This window comes from Tamandua tetradactyla, chromosome 2, assembly GCF_023851605.1.
Source record: "Tamandua tetradactyla isolate mTamTet1 chromosome 2, mTamTet1.pri, whole genome shotgun sequence".
Lineage (NCBI taxonomy): Eukaryota > Metazoa > Chordata > Mammalia > Pilosa > Myrmecophagidae > Tamandua > Tamandua tetradactyla.
Window position 1 is genome coordinate 22,634,263 of NC_135328.1, and position 21,726 is coordinate 22,655,988.

General features: G+C 36.2%; 1 protein-coding gene across 1 annotated transcript; it reads left to right on the top strand.

Annotated features, from left to right (window-relative positions):
- The first annotated feature begins 20,498 nt into the window (after positions 1-20,498).
- On the top strand, positions 20,499-21,488 carry LOC143659227 (olfactory receptor 13C8-like). Its single transcript, XM_077131961.1, has one exon. It carries the CDS (start codon positions 20,499-20,501, stop codon positions 21,465-21,467), a length of 969 nt encoding a protein of 322 aa, XP_076988076.1. The 3' UTR covers positions 21,468-21,488.
- Positions 21,489-21,726: the final 238 nt, after the last annotated feature.

Sequence of the window (21,726 nt, forward strand, 5' to 3'; positions counted from 1 at the left end):
TATATTTATAGATTTATTAATCATTAAGACAAATGTTATAGTCTTTAGAAAGCAGTAGAAATGATTAAAAGTGAACTGCTTATTAAATTGATTAAAAATTTAACATTGCATACAGTTCAAATTATGAAGTAATCAAGCACTTTGAAGTCCCTGATTTCACACTGAAGTAATATAATTTGAAAGGAAAGCAGAGACTCCGGCTCTGCATACATAAATAAATCATAAAATATCACCACCGTCAGGTGGGCTGAGCGCATGGAGAAAGCCTTACACTTTCTTTCAGTGGAAGGGATCCTCAGCATGGTGACAACAATAAAAATGTAAGACATGGAAATTGTTAGCAATGGAATAACCAGAACAGTCAGATTTCAGCCTGCCATGCTGATCACATTGGTTGAAAATTAGCATAAGCCAGTTTCAGGATAGGCAGAATTTCGCAGATCAAATGGTAAAGGGCATTATAAAAGCACAAAATGGTAACTGCATTGTGAGGGATGTCTGCCCCATGGAGTCCACAAGCTCAGCGACTCAGGACCCAGCTGCTATGGGAACATAGATAGCCTTTCTCATGATGACAGGGTACCTCACTGGGGAGCAGATGGCTACTTAGCAGCAAAGTGCCATCATGCCCAAAAGGACACATTTGGTGAACCCCATGGCAAAGGAGAGACACATTTGCACCATGCACCCAGAAAAGGAAACCCTTTTCTTTACTGTCAGGAAGCTGTCAAGAGTTAGTGGGACAGAGGAGCTCATGTAACATAGCACAAAAGAAAGAAAGATAACATAGCAGGAAGGAAAACTTGCAGAGGAAGGAGTACATGGGAGTATGCAGGTGAGAATCTAGATGATTACTGAGATGAGGCTGCTATTTCCCAGCTGGATCATTACTCAAAATGATTTCTCAAAATGTACACATTTAACTAAGTCACTGATACCCAAATTTCATTATCTGACATAAATTTACAGAGAAGGCAGTGCTATGATATATTTAAGGTGTTGAAAGAGAAAGATTTCCAGACAACAATTCTGTACCCAACCAAATTACCCTTCAAAACTGAGGGAGAGGTTAAAATTTAGACAGACAAACAAATTCTGAAAGAGTTTGTCCACAAGAGACGAGCCCTCCAAGAAATACTAAAGTATCCACAAAGAATGAGAACTTTCACAAATACATGGAGGGTAAATAACATGCTCTTAAGCAATGAGTGGGTTAAAGAAGAAGTTGCTAGAGAAATCAGTAACTATCTGGAGATGAATGAAAATGAGAATACAACATATCAGAACTTATGGGATGCAGCGAAAGCTGTCCTGAGAGGGAAATTTATTGCCCTATATACCTATATTAAAAAATAAGAAAGAGGAAAAATTGAGGACTTAACTGCTCACCTAGAGGGGTTTGAGAAAGAACAGCAAACTAACCCCAAAGCTAAGAGAAGATAAATAACAAAGATTAAAGCAGAATTAAATGAATGGGAGAAAAAAGAACAATAGAAAGAAAGAAAACCAAAAATTGGTTTTTTGAGAAAATCAATAAAATCAAAGGGCCACTAGCAAGGCTGACAAAGAAAAACAGAGAGAGGATGCAAGTAAACAATATCTGAAATGAGAGAGGGGTCATTACTGCAGACCCTGACGGAATAAAGGAAATCATAACAGGATACTAGATGAAGTGGAAAAATTCCTAGAAACACACAAACAAGCTACACTGACTCAGGAAGAAATAGAAAATCTCAGCAAACCAATCACCAGTAAAGAGATTCAATCAGTCAGCAAAAATCTTCCTACAAAGAAAAACTCAGGGAAAGATGGAATCACAGGGGAATTTTATCAAACATTCCAAAAAGAACCAAGACCAATCCTCTCAAACTTCTCCAAAAAAAAAAAAGAAGGAAAAGGAATGCTACCCAACTCATTTTATGAAGCTAACATTCTTTAAGTACCAAAACCAGGTAAAGATGCTACAAAAAAGGAAAACAACACACCAATCTCCCTAATGAGCATTGATGCCAAAATTCTCAACAAAATACCAGCAAGTTGAATGCAATAACAGATTAAAAGAATTACACACCATGAACAAGTGGGGTTTATATCAGGAATGCAAGGATGGTTCAACACAAAATTATCAATTAATATAATACAGCACATTAATAATTTGAAGGGAAAGATCACCTAATCATCTCAATTGATGCTGAAAAGCATTCAACAAAATTCAACATTCTTTTCTGATAAAAACACTTCAAAAGATAGAAATCAAAGGTAACTTCCTCAATATGATAAAGGGAATATATGAAAAACACATAGTCACATTGTACTCAATGACGAGAGACTGAAAGCTTTCTCCCTAAGATCAAGAATAAGACAAGGATGCCCTCTGTCACCACTGCTATTCAACATTGTACCAGGAGTTCCAGTTTGAGCAATCAGGCAGGAAAAAGAAATAAAAGGCATCCAAATTGGAAAAGAGAAAGTAAAACTTTCATTATTTGAGGATAATATGATACTTTACTTGGAAAATCCTGAGAAATCTACAACAAAAGTTACTTGAGCTAATAAACAAATTCAGCAAAATGGCAAGATATAAAATTAATGTGCAAAAACAATAATATTTCTATACACAAACAATGACCTAACTGAGGAGTCACTTAAGGAACATTCCTTTCAAAATAGCAACTAAAAGATAAGTGTCTAGGAATGAACTTAACTAGGGACTTTGAAGGACCCGTACACAAAAAACTACATAACATTGCTAAAGAAATCAAGGAAGATCTAAGTAGGTGGAAAATCATTCCCTGCTCATGGATAGGTAGGTTAAATATCATTAAGAAGATGTCAATCTACCCAAATTGATTTACAGATTCAAGGCAATACCAATAAAAATTCCAGCAACCTATCTGAAGACTTGGAAAAGCTAGTTGCCAAATTAATCTAGAAGTGAAGGAGGACCCCAATAGCTAAAAGCACCCTAAAAAAGAAGAATGAAGCTGGATGTTCTAGTGTGCTAACTGCCAGAAGGCAATACACCTGAAATGAAATGGCTTTTAAAAGGGGGGAAATTATTAAGTTGCAAGTTTACTGTTCTAAAGCCATGAAAATGTCCCAATTAAAGTAAGTCTATAAAAATGTCCAAATTAAGGCACCAACAAGAGGTTACCTTCACTAAGAAAGGCCCATGAAGTTCAGGGTTTTTCTCTCAACTGGAAAGGCACATGGCAAACATGGCAAAAACAGCTAGCTTTCTCTCCAGGCTTCTTGTTTCAGAAAGCTCCCCAGGAGGTGTTTTCCTTCTTCACCTCCAAAGATCACTGGCTGGTGGACTCTACTTTGTGGCTCTTTCAAAAATGCTTCTTCTTTTAAAGAATTCCATCATACTAATCAAGACCCACCTGGAATGGGTGGAGTCACGTCTCCCTCTACTCAAAAGTTAATATCCACAATGGGGTGTGTCACATCTCCATGGAGACAATCTAATTAAAATTTCTAAAATAAATTATTGAATAGGTATTAAAAGAAACAGTTGCTCCCACAAGATTGAATCATGATTAAAACACGGCTTTTCTAGGGTACATAAATCCTTTAAAACCGGCACGTGGGAGAATTAACATTTCATGATTTTAAAACTTATTAAAAAGCCACAGCAGTCAAAATGGCATGCTAACACAAAGATAGAAGTATTGACCAATACAATCAAATTGAGAGCTCAGTAATAGACTACCAAATCCATGGTCAACTGATTTTTGGCAAGGCCCCTAATCCACTGAACTGGGACAAAATAGCCTTTTCGGTAAATGGACATGGGAGAACTGGATATTGATAACCAAAAAAATGAAAGAGGACGCTTTATACAAAAAGAGGACACACTAACCAAAAATTAACTCAAAGTGAATCAAACACCTATATATAAGAAATAGCACCATAAAGCTTCTAGAAGAAAATGTAGGGAAACATCTCTAACACCTAGTAATAGGAGGTAGCTTCTTAAACTTTACACCCAAAGCAGGAAAAACAAAAGAAAAAATGGATAAATGGGAACTCCTCAATATCAAATCTTTTTATACCTCAAGACTTTGTCATACAGCTGAACTGGCAGCCAACTCAATGGGAAAAAATATTTGGAAATCACATATCAGACAAAGGTTTGATATCCTGTACATATAAAGAAATCATACACCTCAACAACAAAAGAAAAAACAACCCAATTATAAAATGGGTTAAAGATATAAATAGGCATTTTTCTGAAGAGTAAATACAAATGGCTCAAAAGCACATGAAGAGATACACATTTTCATTAGTATGGAAATGCAAATCAAGGCTACAATGAGATGCCACCTTACACCTTTAAGAATGGTTGCTATCAAACAAACAGGAGACCACAAATGTTGGAGAGAATATGGAGAAATTGGGACACTTACGCACTGGTGGTGGGAATGTATAATGGTACAGCCACTATGGAAGACAGTTTGGTGGCTCATTAGGAAACTAAATATAGAGTTGCCCTGTGACACAGCAATAGTATTTGTTGGTATATGCCTGAAGAAATGAAAGTAGTGATACAAACTGACATTTGCACACCGATGTTCAGAGCAGCATTATTCACAATTGCCTAAACATGGAAACAATCCAAGTGCTGATGAACACATGAGTGGATTAACAAAATGTGGTATAAACATATGATGGAATATTATGCAGCAGCAAGACAAAATGACATCCTGAAGCACATAATAAGATGGATGAGCCTTGAGGATATAATGCTAAGTGATATAAGCCAGACACAAAAGGATAGATACTTTATGATTCCACTTTTATGACCATGGTAAAGGTAAAATTGGAGGCTTATAATACAGAATATAGGGGGTTTAGAGATACATAGAAGCTGTAGATGGGTGAACAGCTAGCTATTGAGGTTGACCTCAAATGTAAGGGAATAGATAGAAGGGGAGGTTTAGATTTCCTATTTGATGAGCATATGTTTATTGGTTTTCTTTCTTTTGGGAACAATGAAATTATCTAAAATTGAGGGTGTTGATGGATTGTGGGCTTTGGGCATTATACATGATGCCTGATGAATGCAGGGAGCGAAGGATGCACTGACTGAGAAGTAGATTGGCAAACTTTGGTGTATACTTATGATCAAATTACAATGATGTGGATGAACCTGTGGAACATTTGGTGAGACAAAATAAACCAGAAACAAAAGAGCAATTATTGTATGGTCTCCTTTAGAAAATACTTACAAGAAAACAGGGGTCTAGATTGTAAGCTCTTGTAGCAGTCACATTTTGTCTGGATTTTGAGAGGCTGGCTATTTTATATATGTATAACCTCATATTCAGACATAAGAATGAAGGTGATCAGTTCAGGATTAAAATAATTCATAACGCAGAGGTAAGGAAGACATTGTCTATATTTTAGAACCTCACCTACTCTTTGAGACCAAAGGAATAAAGCTTGATTTTGTCCAGAACCTAACTTTTCTGTATCACATAATCTAACTCAACCTGGCTACATAACTCATCTAAACTATCGAAATACATGGAAGCCAGAATAGAAATGAGGGCCTTTAATCCTGTATAGCTTAATGCAATGCCTGGGTATATCCATAATATATTTAGCAGATAATCAAAGAGTATTGGCAAAGTCCTTGAGGGATGGGAGAGAAAATATGGAACTATTAAACTTCAGCACCAGGGAAACTGCTGATACTGTGTCAAACATTAGGGACACCCAAATCAATAGGTCAAGCTGTGGATCTTGAGGCTTGCTCTTGTGAAGCTTGTGTAGGTAGTGCAGAAGCTTAGCCTAACTATACGCATGGCTAAGAGTTACTTCTGGAGGACCTCTTTTGTTGCTCAGATGTGGCCTCTCTCTCTAAGCCCAACTCTGTAAGTGAAATCATTGTCCATCTCCCTATGTAAGACATGACATCCAGGGGTGAAAGTCTCCCTGGTGGTGTAGGAGATGACTCCCAAGGATGGAACTGTACCTAGAACTGTGGGATCAACAATGCCATCCTGACCAAAAGAGGAAAAGAAGTGTATAAGTTATTAGTGGTTGAGGGAGTTCAAATAGAGCCGAGAGGCTACCTTGGAGGCCACTCATACACAAACTTCAGTTAGACATTGCTACCTATCATAACTTGTCAAACCCCAACCAAAACCATTCCAACCAACCCTAAAGAACACTTAGCACAATATATAAGCTTCTACAAAGGTTCCATTCACTAAGGTAACTTTCCAGAAACACACAACCTCCAGATGGGTCCCTGGATCAGATTTGTCCTGAAACCTAGAGGGGCCAACCTCTCCAGAACATCAGCTAGTTCCATCCCCCTACCCCTATTATTACAGCCCTCTCAATGTGAAAAAGTTAGAATGGGCATAGCCCAAATACCCCTAAAGAAAGGGATAGAAAGATCAAAGGTGATGGTGGAGTTGTACAAAGAGTGTAGGGTTTAGCAAGTGAATAAAAACATAAAATTGTGGAATTTTAACCCCCTTATCCAAACTCTGAAATCTGTTCTACACTAATTGTTGTACTATACATTGAAATTTATTGATTTTTGTATATATGTCATTTTTCACAAAAAAGAATAGTGATGATTATATATAAGACTATATATATATATATTCCTTCTATCCTCCAATATTTTGGGGCAGCGGGAAGGAAAAATCTGAAATGATGATATGGTAGCCCGTGACAAACTCTGGGATCTGTCCTATAACTACTTGTTGAAGAGTGCTTTGAAAACTATTGCTTTTTTCTTTTTTGCTTTGCATATGTGTTATATTATACAATAAAAAAGTTAAAAAATCAACTTTAGGAGTGTATGTATAGTTTCCAACATAAGTTCTCAAATTCATTTTGCTGGCTCCTCATGAAAACTTCTCAAGGAATTAATTTCCCCAACATCACAGAAGAGGAAATCTAGGTCCAGAAATACAGCAAAATTTTAAGTCACATCCAGAATGGGGGCTGCCTTCCACCTCTTACTGGGTTTTCTGAGAAAGTCGACCCAAGCCCATACTATTCATTGCAATTCACAATATCTGGATGAAGAATATTAATTAAATATCCACTAATAACCAAAATATCCTGCATAATAGTGACGTGGGACCATTTTATAGGAATTTTACTTGAATCTTCTCATTTCTGCTCATTTTTCTCCTGTGAACATTCACTACTTCCAATCTGTATATGACAGAACTGAAGGTGAGAGAAGTAAGGAGTTCATGCAAGATCTCAGAGCTTATAAGTGGTGGAGACAAGACGTCAGCTTATATATTTGTTCCCAGTACATGTCAGATCATCTCAAGTATAATTTCAACTAAAAAAATAATGACTTCACAAAGATACCCATGCCATAATGATCTCAGAATTCTTAGAAGTGTACTTTTAGGAAATAGAAATCAATCCGAATCACTTGATACTAGAGTCAGAGAAAAAATAAATAATTTCAAGTTTTGGAAGTCTAGAAACACCCATAGGAATTTCTGACACAAATGTCTGGTTATACATCATTTGCTTTCAAGATCTCAGAATACACCGAACATAAAATCTATTCCCTGCCAAGCAAAAATAGTTTCAAATAACGTGAGAAATCCTTTTTAGGGTATAAAAAGGATTGTTTGCTGGAAGCTGTGTAAAATGATGTGAAAGACTATAAAACAATGAAACTGGGAATATTTAATGTACCTGTGCCCATAGCTAATGTGTCATGATCTATCTGTGATAAGACATATGTAAAAGTAACCTCTCTTGCTATTGAGGATACATTCCTGAGTTGAAGATTCTAATTTCTGTGAAATATGACAGAATTAGAGCCAAACTTCTTCATTTCATCTTGCCCAGCAAGCAGGTGGTAGCAATGGCAAAATTCAACTCAGTAAGTACTTGAATTGACACACAATGTCAAAATTTCAAAGTAACCTTGTTAGTTGCGCATATTTCCTTCTATGCATCCCAAAGAATACAATACTCCAGTTTGTTTTATTATATATGTTATAGACATTAATCAAAATAAAATTGAATCACACACACTGCAATTGAAAGGTAAAGTCAGTTGGTCTCCAATTGAAGTCCTCTCTTAATATCTTGTTCGTTTTTATGACACGAACACTTAATGGATGAGTTCTGCATGCATTTGTTGGAGAATCTTTAGAGAGCATCATGTGATGATTTGCTCATTTTATTCTATAGCTCTAGAATTTATCTTGTAACTTACTTCTTTCATTGAAGCTTAGAAAAGGAAAATAATGTTTAAATTCATTGCGTGTGTGTGTGTTTGAAAATGTATTTGTTTATCATCTGATGCTTTACAAATAATCATTCTTTATGTAAAGCTTATTTTTCCAATTTGAAAAATTCATTATTGCTACCAAATAGTGAATAATTTGGTAGATCTTGAAGCTCAGATCTCTGACACCAATTCTGCTCCCATGTCTACTGGTTTTAGCATGCTTGTGAGCTGCGAGATGATCTTATTCAATTCAGGTGCCCATTTAGCATTTCAGGGAAAGGCCTAAAATTCTGCATTTCTGATAAGCTGCCATGTGCTGCTGACAAAATTGGAGTAGAAATAACACTGAATTTCAAGCATTTAGTCTACACTGAGTTGGCAGATGATCCAGATATTTCAACTCCAGAGATATTTTATTTTTCCTTATAGTAAAATTTGGCTAAATGACACAGAACATACAAAAGCATACCTCGTCTTTATTTTAATGAAAATGGCAAGCATACCATGTTGTTAAATAATATAAAGCAAAAAATATATATTATTGATTAACATATTTTTAAAAATCAGAGTAACTCAACTCTTCAAGGAAAATCATTACCCTACCTCTCCATAGTACATGACATCCAGGGGTGAAAGTCCCCCTACCAATGTGGGTAATAACATCCAGGGATGAGTCTGGTCCTGACACTGTGGGATCAAAACACCTTCCTGACAAAAAGTAAGGAAAAAAAATGTTACAAAACAATATATCAGTGATTAAGAAAGTTGAAATAGAGCCAAGGGGCTATCCTGGAACTTTCTCTTACACAAGCTTCATCTAGGTATTGCTAATCTCCAAAGTTTGCCAAACCTCAACCATCATTCTTGTTAACCCTAAAGAAGACTTAGGGCTCTATCTGAGATTCTATAAAAGTTTCACATACTAAATTTACTTTCCAGAAACCTGCAACCTCCAGATGATTCCTACGCCAGAGAAGTCCTGAAGCTCAGGAGAGACAGTCTTTCCAAGAGCATCAACTAGTTCCATCTCCCTATTCCATACCCCTTTTTAAGATGAAAAAGTTAGAATGGACATAGTGCAAACATCCCTAAAGATTGAAAGAAGGATGAAAGGAAAAGGAGGAGTTATAACAAATGAGATAAGGTTTAACAAATGAGTGTGACTGCTGAATCATTATTTTGATATTTCTTTTAGTCTTCAGTACCTTGGAGCAGCCAGAAGGGAAAACCTGAAATTGTGGAACTGTAACCCATACCAAACTTTGGTTTCTGTTCTATAATTGTTTGCTAAAGTGTACTTTGAATTGCTTTTTTTGGTTATATTTCAGAATTTAAAATTTTTTTTTAAATGGGGGAGAAAATGCTCAATAGCACATTATTGGGACGTATGAAAAATGGAATATAAACTGTAAGCTTTATATCAATGTTAAACTTCTTAAGCTTGATATTTGCACTTAAGGTGGATACATGAATGAATATCCTTGCACTTAGGAAATGTACATGGAGTAGTACGCATTCAAGGAACACGAGGTATACAATCTACTCTCAAATGTTAATAAAATAATTGAGAAATATGCAAACAGACACAAAATAGATAGCCAGACAGATGGATGGATAGATGGATGTGCTGATAGATGATGGATAGTTAGAATGATATAGCAAATATTGCAAAATGTTAAACGTGTGCCTCTGGGTAACTGGGAATGGTAGAGTGAATGGTATTTGTATTATTTTTGAAACCATCCTGTGACTTTAAAGTAATTTCAAAATAAAAAAATTGAAAGGAAAAATAATCAACATAACATGCTGCTCTTTAAATATTTTAGGATATTGCTGACAGCCTTTCTGAACTTAGACCTATTCAAAGCACTGGAAGGAGAGTGAAAGAAATCATCTAAGGTGGATGCCATTATAATATTCACAATCAATTAGGGACATAACAAAACAACATATGAAAAGATAATATAAATAGAACCATATTATGTAACTGGATGAAACCTATAAATTTTCCCCAGATGGAAGAAGTTTATGAACAATAAATCACTCAAGGGATAATTCGCGAAGAGTTTCAGACTCAGGCCACATATTGAAACATGGACAGGATTAGACTGGTGTAGAAGAGAAAATAGAAAGATGAGCAACCTGAAGGGGAGAATTTGAGCCCATGTTTAGGGGTGTGTAGATGGTGATACACCCATTAGGACAAGGGGGTTTCTGTAGGGAATAGTAACAAACCCATCCGAGACGGACAATATGGCTGGAGTTCATAAAATCTCAGATGTCTGGGGGAAAAGCGGGCACCTCTTTAAGTGGTGCAGGGGCCCATTAGCAGAAAGCCCCAAGTTTGCCATTTGTGCTCAGATCTGTGCCTCTAGCTCTCCTCTAAAATGGGCAATACTATCTTATGAGGTTTTTGAGCAGAGATGTGACACACAGATAAACATATTTAACTTATTGGAGTTGCCAGTAAATACTGACTGGATATAAATTAATTTATCTGTGAACACCACCAGATTTGAAGTTGATCAACATCACAACCTAGTCCTCAGCTGGGCTAAGAGGACTAACATTACTGGCACAGCTCCTTTTCCCCTCTTGCCCATTTGATTTGTTGTGTAATAGGTGTTGGGAAACTTGCCATAGAGCAAATAATGACCGGGAGTCAGGAGTCAAAACCAACAGTGGGATTCTTGTTCTAGTTTGCTAGCTGCCAGAATGCAATATACCAGAAACAGAATGGTTTTTAAAGAGGGGAATTTAATAAATTGCAAGTTAACAGTTCCAAGGATGAGAAAATGTCCCAATTAAAACATGTCTATAGAAATGTCCAATTTAAGGCATCCAGGGAAAGATACCTTGATTTAAGAAGGCCGATGAAGTTCAGGGTTTCTTTCTCAAGTGGAAAGGCACATGGCAAACGTGGTTGAAGTTTCTTTCTCATCTGGAAAGGCACATGGCAAACACAGTAATGGTTTCTCTCTTGGCTGGAAGGGCACGTGGTGAACATGGAGTCATCTGCTAGCTTTCTCTCCTGGCTTCCCGTCTCATGAAGCTACCCAGGAGGTATTTTCCTTCTTCATTTCCAAAGGTTGCTGACTGGTCGTTCTGCTCTCTACGAATCTCTTGCTTTTTCCAAAATGCTTCCTCTTTGATAGGACTCCAGTAAACTCATCAAGGTCCACCTAGAATGGGTGGATACACGTCTCCACCTAATCCAGTTTAACAGCCACTCTTGACTGAGTCACAGCTTCAGGGAGATAATCTAATTAAAATTTCAAACATACAGTACTGAATAGGGATTAGAATAAATGGCTGCCTTTACAAAATGGGTTTAGGATTAAAACATGGCTTTTCTAGGGTACATACATCCTTTCAAACCTGCACACATCCATACAGAATTTACCATACAGCCACATGGATATTTAAATTTTCTTGCTTATAGCCACAGGGACTTATATTTGATGAAATTGAAAGTGCTGTTATAATATTGATATTATAATGTTGATATCTCAAACTGAAGATCAGACTATCAGGGAATTACCCTACTCATAGTCACCAGGAAATAAAGCTGAAATTTAATGGGATGTTAACTTCCAAAAGCCATTGTCCAATCTATTCTTCTAAGATTCTGATGCTCAAATGATATTTAAAATGCCATAAAAATGTAATCAGTCTTACCATATAGCACTTGGAAAAGCCCATGACAGTCAGCCATCAGCAACCACTGGAATTCTGACCTTTCTGAGCTTTTATTGTAGCTATTTCTTCTATGGAGGTTTTATATGCAGATCTGAAGTGCCCATCATATCATGGATTATGTTGCAATATTGTGACAATAAGAGATCCATAAAAGAGTTCAATCATCAAATGGAAATGGTACATTCAAAAACATGGGAAGGGGCAACTGTTGGGTTACTCATCTACTATATGAGAAGAGGCCTCTATGACTTTAAGTACCAAATTAGAACTTAATGCTTTCTCTCCATATCTGAAAGGGACCTTTATTTGATCAATTAAAAGTGGAAGCCACAAAATTTTGAAGGTAGCTACACTGTGACTGGTTGATGGCGGCACCTTGACTGAAGAACAAAAATACAAGCCCATTCAATTTGCATAATTAAGAGTAGTGTTCCTCACTCGGAAGTGGAAGTAGAGAATAACATTTCTTAGGGTATGAATATTTACTACTTCTTGGAAAGTAGTCAATAGATTGGCAATATGAAATAAGAAATCAGGAAGGCTTTGGGCAGTGTAAAATGTGTGGAAAATAAGGTGTAGCTGAAGACCAAAATGTGAATAGCAATTTGTCTGTTTGGCAACGGGAATATCAGAGTCTAAATGCAACCATGATCCGCCTACCAAGAGGACCCAGGGAGGCCCACTGCAGGCAAGTGGGTTACATAGACCCATTACCATGGCACCAAGAAGATACAATTGTTCTTGACTACAATAGACTCTCACTATGATTTGGAGTATTTGCCCATTAATGTAGCAAATACCTCTAACACTATTAACGGACTAGGGTAAAAAATATCATTTTAATTTGAACTTTGATCATCTGATTGAGAAACCCATTTTATTGCAAATATAGTGAAGTAATAGCCAGTTAACATAATCTTTAATATGCTTTACCATCCACATGAGGCAGTATGCATAGACATTTAGATATATCAACATACATACATATAGATAAGATTTTGTGCTGCTGTAATGGTCCACTATTAAACTAAATCTAGAACACTACCAATAATATAGACATGCAAGACTGCAAGACTCACAATTCCACTCTTTCTAATCTGATCTTCTTTTGTTTGAGCATCTCTACTGGTTAAGAGCATGTACTCTACCAGACTGCCTGAACTGCTTCCCAACTCCCAACCCTTAGGACACATATGATCCTGGAAAAGATGCTTTACTGTTTTGCTCCTCAATCCAAATGTGTATAATGAAGATAACAATACCATTTATCTCATAACATAGTAATAAGAATCAGATAAAGGCCTAAAAATGCATGAAAAACTTATCCCACTCGATTGATACTACGCTATTATTCTTCGGCATTAAATGGAAGATGCCGAGCAACTTAAGTTATATATTTGAAATGAACTAAAGAATAAAATGCATGGAGGTTAAAGAGAAAGTATCAATTTGAAAAATGTACTTAACTGAAAAAGCTGTGATAGAAAAATTTTGAGAAAGGAAGATGCATATCTGTGAAAATTGATGGGTTTTTGGTTGCAAATCCATGGCATTCAATATAGAAGAATTGTTTTTGATAAAAGATTACCTCTTGTTCCATATGCTTCAAATCTGACTGATATCTAGAGAGAATTACAGCTCAGTTTTAATTGTTACTGACATTATTTGTTGATTTAAACTGTGTTCATTTCTTCTAAGCTAACTTTCTGAAACTGATGGACAAAGGTACTCTCAGAACTTATTTGATACTCTCCTGTGTGAATGATAGGGCAGTGTTGCAGATCAGTTGCAGGAGCTGGAGATTGAAAAGCTGGATTTGAGCTCTTTTTACTTTCTCATACACAAATCCCTGCAAACTATTGCAGAGTCTCAGGCTTGACATTTGTAGGAAACATTGTACTGCCTCAATGTAATGTTCACACCATTAGATAGTTAAAAGCACTAAGGAAATCAGGGCAATTTATGCTGTTATTCTTATAACGTTTTCATACAGATACATTCAAAAAAGTAAAAGCAAAGCTTATTAAACATTTTTTTCCCATTATTTCATTCTTAAAACCTTCAAATATTGTGGTAAAATTCATGGCAAAATTTGTTTCTTGAGTTACATTATTACAAGAGATGGCAGCCATAATTGGGTCTTGGGACACTGTCCCTGGAGTTCTGGAAAGCTTGTAATCTTCTATGTTTACATTCTTAATTTTAATTTGTTGCAAATATCAGATACCCTCTCCTCCTTCTGCACCAAGAATTTAAATTGCCTTCTGTACTAATGGCTGGTCCTTTGCAGGATGTTTATGGAGCTCAAAATGTAGAGAAGCCCTAAGATCACAAGGAACCAAAACCAGATGGGGGATCATTCATCTTTTTTTCTGAAATTGAACAAGTTACTCTGGCCCTGATGATCGAATATATTAGACCACTTCATCTATCTGTTTTGCTTAAGGAATAATCTATTGGTAAGTCGAAACTTGAAATTACAATTTCAGCCTCTTGCTGAATTACTATATAATTCTCACTAATTTCCCTCAGTCTGTCTTACACATGATTATGTAAAGTGGAAAGCAGTTCCTGAGATGGTACAGCAAAGCAGCTCTTAGGGAGAATGTTGATCTCAAATCTAGGAAAGAAATTCCTCAGGCCTAGGGGTCCCTAAATGATATCATATTCCAACTTCTATTTTTATAAATACTGTTTCTCGAAGTATGGATATCCTGTTAAATGTTTGACGTGTTTTAGTTAGATGCATATAATTTTCCTGACTGTCAAATAGGCCATTGTCGGGGTAAATATCCAACATGCTCTTAGGCAGAGATTGCTCTCACTTAAAGAAAAGAAATAAAAGGAAGTTCCAGGTCTTCCAGTTTCATATGTAGGTACTCTAAAGCGAAATTCACTGCTCCTTTCTAATATTGCACATGCCTCTTCACGAAACACATGCTCTGCCACCCCTCCCTGCAGATAGGAGAAAATTTGAATCCTTCACTCTGGTGCTCTATCTTGCAAACAGACGACTTATTACTGAAGCTCTCATTTTCTTCAATAACCAGACAATTTGAGCCCTACTATTTGACAACACAGAATGGGCTGAAAAAATTCTCTGTCTCAAATGTATGAAACTGAAAATACAGTATTTCAAAATGCAGACCTTGAGAAAAATAGACTTTGAAACGACTCCACCTCTTCATCTCTGACTCATCACAAAGCCCAGCAATAAGGCTATTGTTATATATATATTGTTGAATGAATGAATGAACATGTGGATATGACATTTAGTTTGCAATGTGCATTCACAGTAACAAATCACAAAATCCTCTCATTAGATTTATGAACATGCTATTGATATGTTTACAGATGAGGAAATCTAGACTCTGAAAAGCCGTGCAATCCTGGGTCACTTGCCCACCACGTGAAAGATTTGGCCCTTGAACTGGGGTTCCTTAAGAATGTAACTTTGGGTCTCATACTCTTTTAATTAAAAATAATTAAGATCCAACGTGCTTTAAATTACTCCTGTGTGTCATTACTTTAGCATATATGATCATGTTTAACCAGGACTATGCTAATGAGCCTTTGTAAGCCCCAACACATAGGTGGGGGCACAGGAGCTGAGAGAAGCTAGAAATTGAGCATATTGTGACATATAACATGTGCAACCAAGATTTTTTCAGCTCATATACATTTTACTACAAATTATTTCTAATGTTCAAAACAAGCTGGGGCTTAACTGAAGTGAAGTCAAATTGCACTGGTACTTTTCCAGCCAGTGAGCAATGTCTTGGTGAGCTCACAACTCTTTTCAGGCAAAAAAAACCCCTCTAATAAAAGGCATGAATAAGAAAAGGCTTAGGTGCCTGTGATCCCAAGGGCATTAACCTCATACCTTGTTAATTGGGGTGTTTTCTTTTTCTCTGGGTTACTAGTGGAGTGCTTGATACTGAGAAGTGAAAAAACTGGGAAGACCCAGGCAGAATGGGATAGTTAGTATAATATCATTAGTTGGTTTAGTTGGTCATTTAACCTAGCTGTGAAGGTCCCAACAGAGCTTTCTTCTTCCATCCTAAATTAAGCTAGATACACTTGGATTTCCACTGAATATTAAGAACCTAATTGAGAGCCAAGAGGAAAAGGGAGGATTGCCTTTTTGTCCTGGGAAATTAGACTTTTTAATAAACTTGACCTAAAATTTACTACTATATATCTCATCCCAAAAGATGATTACTTTTGAGTCAAATTCTCTACAAACCCAAGGAAGAAGCAATGATTGCACTACAAAGCCATGATTGCAGACCTACAAAACAGTCCGTTGTGCTGAATTCTTTAAAACTGTTGAATATTGGTGAGAAAAACACACCAAGTGGCCAACCTTTCTCCCTCCTTTTTATCCATCTTAGAAAGATATAAGCTTTCTCCTTAGCTGCCCCATGGATGTATTTTGACCTCTGCCCATTGCTTCACACTGTTCCTTCCTAGCTCACCACAGATGCATACAACTGATTTGATGGGCATCTGTCCTACCCCTCTCTCAGACTATCTTTCCTTCCTAGAAGTCAGTGTGATAACACTTACCTGGGAGTTTGGATAAAATATGCCTCATGTTTCAGAGGCTTCACCAGGGAAATCTGGCTGATTTTCAACTGACAGACTTCACCTTGTAGTTGTGCTGTGGCACTTTCAAAGGTCATGTTTTTGTCCCTTAACTCCACACATTATTATTTGTTAAAACAAACAGAGTAGAGACTGATCTCATTCACTGGGGTAGAGATGTATATAAGCCCATCAACCTATTTTGTTTTATTTTATATATATATTAGAGGTCAACCTTGCTTTCTTTTTACATTTGTGATCATCTCTTATTATTCTCCCATACTCTTAAAACTATAATTCTTATCAGAGCTCCTTCACTGTCATGTTCCTTATAGGGCTCTCTTTGCTTTTAGTATGTTTTTATTTGTCCATTTACATTTAAATTTCAGACCTCAGTACATACTCTTCCTTTTTATATTGCACATTAATTTCTTCAGTCCTTGAAAGGCTCTCCATTTTTTCCTGTTATTGATTCTAATACCAGTCCCTAACCCCACCCCCAATGTTTGATTTGCCCCTAAAAATTCATATATCCTTGTAGAAAATATTTTTAGTTAACGTAAATTTTATTGTGCTTTAAACATAAAATGGCTTTTCCCCAACACTTCTCAAAGAACTATTAATGTTGCTGTATGGACATCACATTTATTTGCTTACAACTTCTGCAGACTGCTCCATAGTGCATGCACCCACGGTCAACTATTCGTCTCACAATGCATACCAAGATTGCCTCAAACAGTGCAATAATGAGATTCCTCATGCTTGTCCTCTTCCAGCCCTGGGCAAGAATTTATCTGAGACATATTCCAGGACTGTGATCTCTTGCTCTAACCAATTTTAATTCAGCCAGAAAATGTTTCCAAGAAGGGCTGTAACAGTGAATACTCCCACCCGAAATTCTGCCTCCCCACATAGTTGCCATTATCTGGTATCATCTACTTTCCTAAAAGGAATCAATGCAATCATAGAGTTCTTTTAAGGTCCATTTTTCTGACATTGTGCATTTAGAGCATTTTTCTGATTTCCGAGTTTGAGCATCTTTCCATATACTTTCCCAGGATTTAAGAAACTTTTCTGTGATCATTGATTCATATCCTTTACCCAATTTCCTATTGGTGCAAAGCTGCATCTTTTTGGATTAGCAAGAGCTTTGATATATTCTACATATTAACCCTTGTTAGTTTTAGATACTATGATTATCTTCTACAGTCTATTGAACTTATCTCTGATATTCTTTATTTTTATTTTAATATAATCAAATCCATTGAGTTTTGTTTCATAGTTTATGCCACTTGGGTCTTGTTTTAAAAAAAATTTTTCCTCCACTATCAGTGCACAAAGATAGTCTACATTGTCTTTTCTAATGTTATTATTTCTTCTTTTTTTACATTTAAGTCCTTAATCCAACTGGTCTTCACCGTTATGTATAGTAATCCAAGGACCTAATTTTATCTCTTTTTTTTGACATAGAAAGACATGTATCTAACAAAATACATTAGGCTATCACTACTCCCTTGTTTGGGGATAATAGTTTTAACAATATATCAAGCTACCATATAAATATGTAACTTTATCCAAGATATTATTTTTCATTGGACTATATCAATGCCCCTAAAGCACTATTATACTATTTTTATTATGTGGCTTTGTAGTATATTTTAAATATGGATCCTCCCCCAACTTTCTTTTATTAAATTGAATGTACAAGTTGTTAATTTTAATCATTGATATAAATTTTAGAGTATTCATATTCCTTAAAAAATACAGTTAAAATTTTGCCTGAATTCAGTTGAACTTTTATGGATGAATCCAGGGGAAGATGTCAGATTTATTGTGTTTTTAATCTGACCTGTTACCATGTTACATGCCTTCAATTGCTTTTATTGTTATATTCTTTATAATAATTTTTAAATGATTTCTATAAAGGTCTTGTGTATGCTTTGTTAGGATATACTCCAGCTCTTTATATTTTGGGTATTATTTCTCTTGTATTTATTTCTCTTTTGTTTTATAACAAGTTTCTGCTAATATAGCCAAAATATTTACTAATTTTGTAAACAAGTATATTACAATTCTGCCTTTTTCTTGCCTTATATTGTTGACCAGGAATGACATTTCTATCTTAACAGTAACAGTAATAGTGGGCATCCTTATTTTATTACACATTTCAATGGGCATGTGTAAACTTTTTCCATTAATTATAACCAAAGGAAAAATTGCCATAGGTGTTTGGTATACAGTTTTCTTTCAAGTGTAGGATAACTTTAATTGGTGAACTTCAGATAGTTTATACAAAATTATTCTTTGAATATCACCAAATTCATTTTGTGCAGCTATTGAAATAACTCCTTTCTTTCTTCAGTCTATTCATATCATGATTTACCAGTGTGGTTTACCAGATGTCTTAGGAAGGATAACCTCCATCTCATATAATAGTAGTCTCTACTTCCTTGGGTTGTTATAAATAAAAGGACTTGGAAATATATCTAGCACATAGTAATCATTTAAGACATTAATTTTCCTTATATTATTATCATTGTATTTAATGAAATTATTTAAAGGCAGAGATTGTTAATATTAATTAATATATATTACCTTGATATTTTTCAACTCTACTCTCAGATTCTTCTTAAACTCAATTGAAGGTGAACAGTGAATAAGGCTATAAAGAGAGAGTGCTTTATCCTCCTTACAAAACACTACTTTCAACCAGAGAAACTCTTCTCTTTATTTGTTTTATATATTATGCTTCTATGTAAATTTTATTTCTCCAAAAATAATAGTTGAATATCAGTGGTAACGTTGAATGGGTATATTTTGAATAAAAGCATTATTATTATATTTGATCAATAACTGGTGGTTCCTGGATGAGGTGAAATAAACTATTTAAATGGAGCCTAGAAGACACAACATTGGATTCCACTATCATGATAAAACTGATTTTTTAAATATTTTCAATGCAATTCAATTTAAAAAACATTTATGTGACCATGTACTCCGTCATCATACTTAGGAAGACAAAGAGCAATCAATCTAAAGACGTTTCCTTTCTTCAATGGCAGAGGCAGGCCAGACTCAGCACTGAAGACAGAACCACCACATGGAGCACAATTCGAATTTGATGGCACTTTTGCCTTGGGGGCCCTTTCAACCATAAAAAAATTAGAAGTTATATTGTGCAACTGCATTGGTATAAAGACAAATATATTGATATTATGTATTAAACCCCACAAATATATTCAATTTTTCTGTTTGATTTTAAACAAACTAACACTTTCTCATCAACTCCTAACAGTGTAGTAGCCATTGATCCTGTATCTGCTAATATATAACACCACCATTCAGTTTTGGGCAAGATTTTGAAAATGCATGAGATTCTCTTGGGTATTAGAATAACTGGTTAACTAGCAACTAATATTCACCTTCTGTGGCAAACAGACAAGAGAGAGAGAAGAGGGTTCTATTGTGGAATGGAGAGGTGCTTTCAATTCCAGGGGCCAGCTGTCACTAAATCAATGATGATAAAGGGTTCCAATGTTCTCAATGATTCTACTTTAAGGTGAAGCTGGGAATCAAGACTTTAGTATATCATCTCCTCTTTTTATAATGTTGATCTCTAATTCAAATTTAAAACACAATATAGGCAATAATGTCATACAAAGAACATATGCATGCTGGATCTAGGTTGTGGGCCACTGATTTCGAGTCAATACTTAAACAGAACTAATAAGAAGGTCAAAAAACTGCATTTGGAGCCAAATGTCCTAGAAGCAAATCTGCTGAACCTTCGGAAAACCATGACAGGGTTCCTGCTCTGGGGTGACAGAAAAAAACTTGCCCTGTTGTGATATTGTTGTCTCCAAATACAGACCTCAATAACAGAGAATATGCTGTTTAAAAAGAGCTCTGGTGGGACCATATTAACAAATTCTTATTCTATTATCCATAGTGTACCTTTTGGGAAAACATGTGTAACATGAAAAGGACCAATTATTCCATCTCTACTGAATTTGTCTTGGTGGGACTTTCTGCTCACCCAAAGATACAGACAGTTTTCTTTGTGCTAGTTTTATGGATGTACCTGATGATCCTGCTGGGAAATGGCATCCTCATCTCGGTAATCATCTTTGATTCACACCTGCATACCCCCATGTACTTCTTCCTCTGCAATCTTTCCTTTCTGGACATATGCCATACAAGCTCCTCTGTCCCACTAATTCTTGACACCTTCCTGACAGTAAGGAAAAGGGTTTCCTTCTCTGGGTGCATGGTGCAAATGTTTCTCTCCTTTGCCATGGGGTCCACTGAGTGTGTCCTTTTGGGCATGATGGCACTTGACCACTACATGGCCATCTGTTCCCCACTAAGGTACCCTGTCATCATGAGAAAGGCTATCTATGTGTCCATGGCAGCTGGGTCCTGGGTTACTGGACTTGTGGACTCCATGGTGCAGACATCCCTCACAATGCAGCTACCATTTTGTGCTAATAACGTCATTCACCATTTTGTCTGTGAAATTCTGGCTATCCTGAAACTGGCCTGTGCTGATATTTCAACCAATGTGATCAGCATGGCAGGCTCAAATCTGACTGTTCTGGTTATTCCATTGCTAATAATTTCCATGTCTTACATTTTTATTGTTGCCACCATTCTGAGGATCCCTTCCACTGAAGGAAAGCGTAAGGCTTTCTCCACATGCTCAGCCCACCTGACAGTGGTGATTATATTCTACGGAACTATCTTCTTCATGTACGCAAAGCCCAAGTCTAAAGATGCTGTTGATGCAAATGATCAAGACATCACTGAGGCCCTCATTTCCCTCTTCTATGGAGTGATGACCCCAATGCTCAACCCCCTCATCTACAGTCTGAGGAATAAGGATGTAAAGACTGCTGTGAACAACATGCTGTGTGGGAAACTCTTCCCTGTGGGATATGAACACTGACAGTAGGACTCAGTATTAAAAATTGTGGCAGATATGAAATTCAGAAAGGGGGATATTCCTATGTATAATTCAAACCATATGACAGAAATATTTTGTTTGCTGTTGTTGTTATTAATTTGCTGTTCTAACTGACCATGCTCATGGTTTTAAAACATGTGGAAATGCAAATGGTTGAAAATATCTCAAGAATTGTCAGTGAGAATGAATCACTTTTTAAACAGCAGAAAGTAATCAAGGTGAAAGCTGCTCTTCAAAAGTT

Excerpts from the sequence above, each read along its gene's own strand:
- LOC143659227 (XM_077131961.1), top strand. The coding sequence starts at position 20,499 with ATGAAAAGGACCAATTATTCCATCTCTACTGAATTTGTCTTGGTGGGA.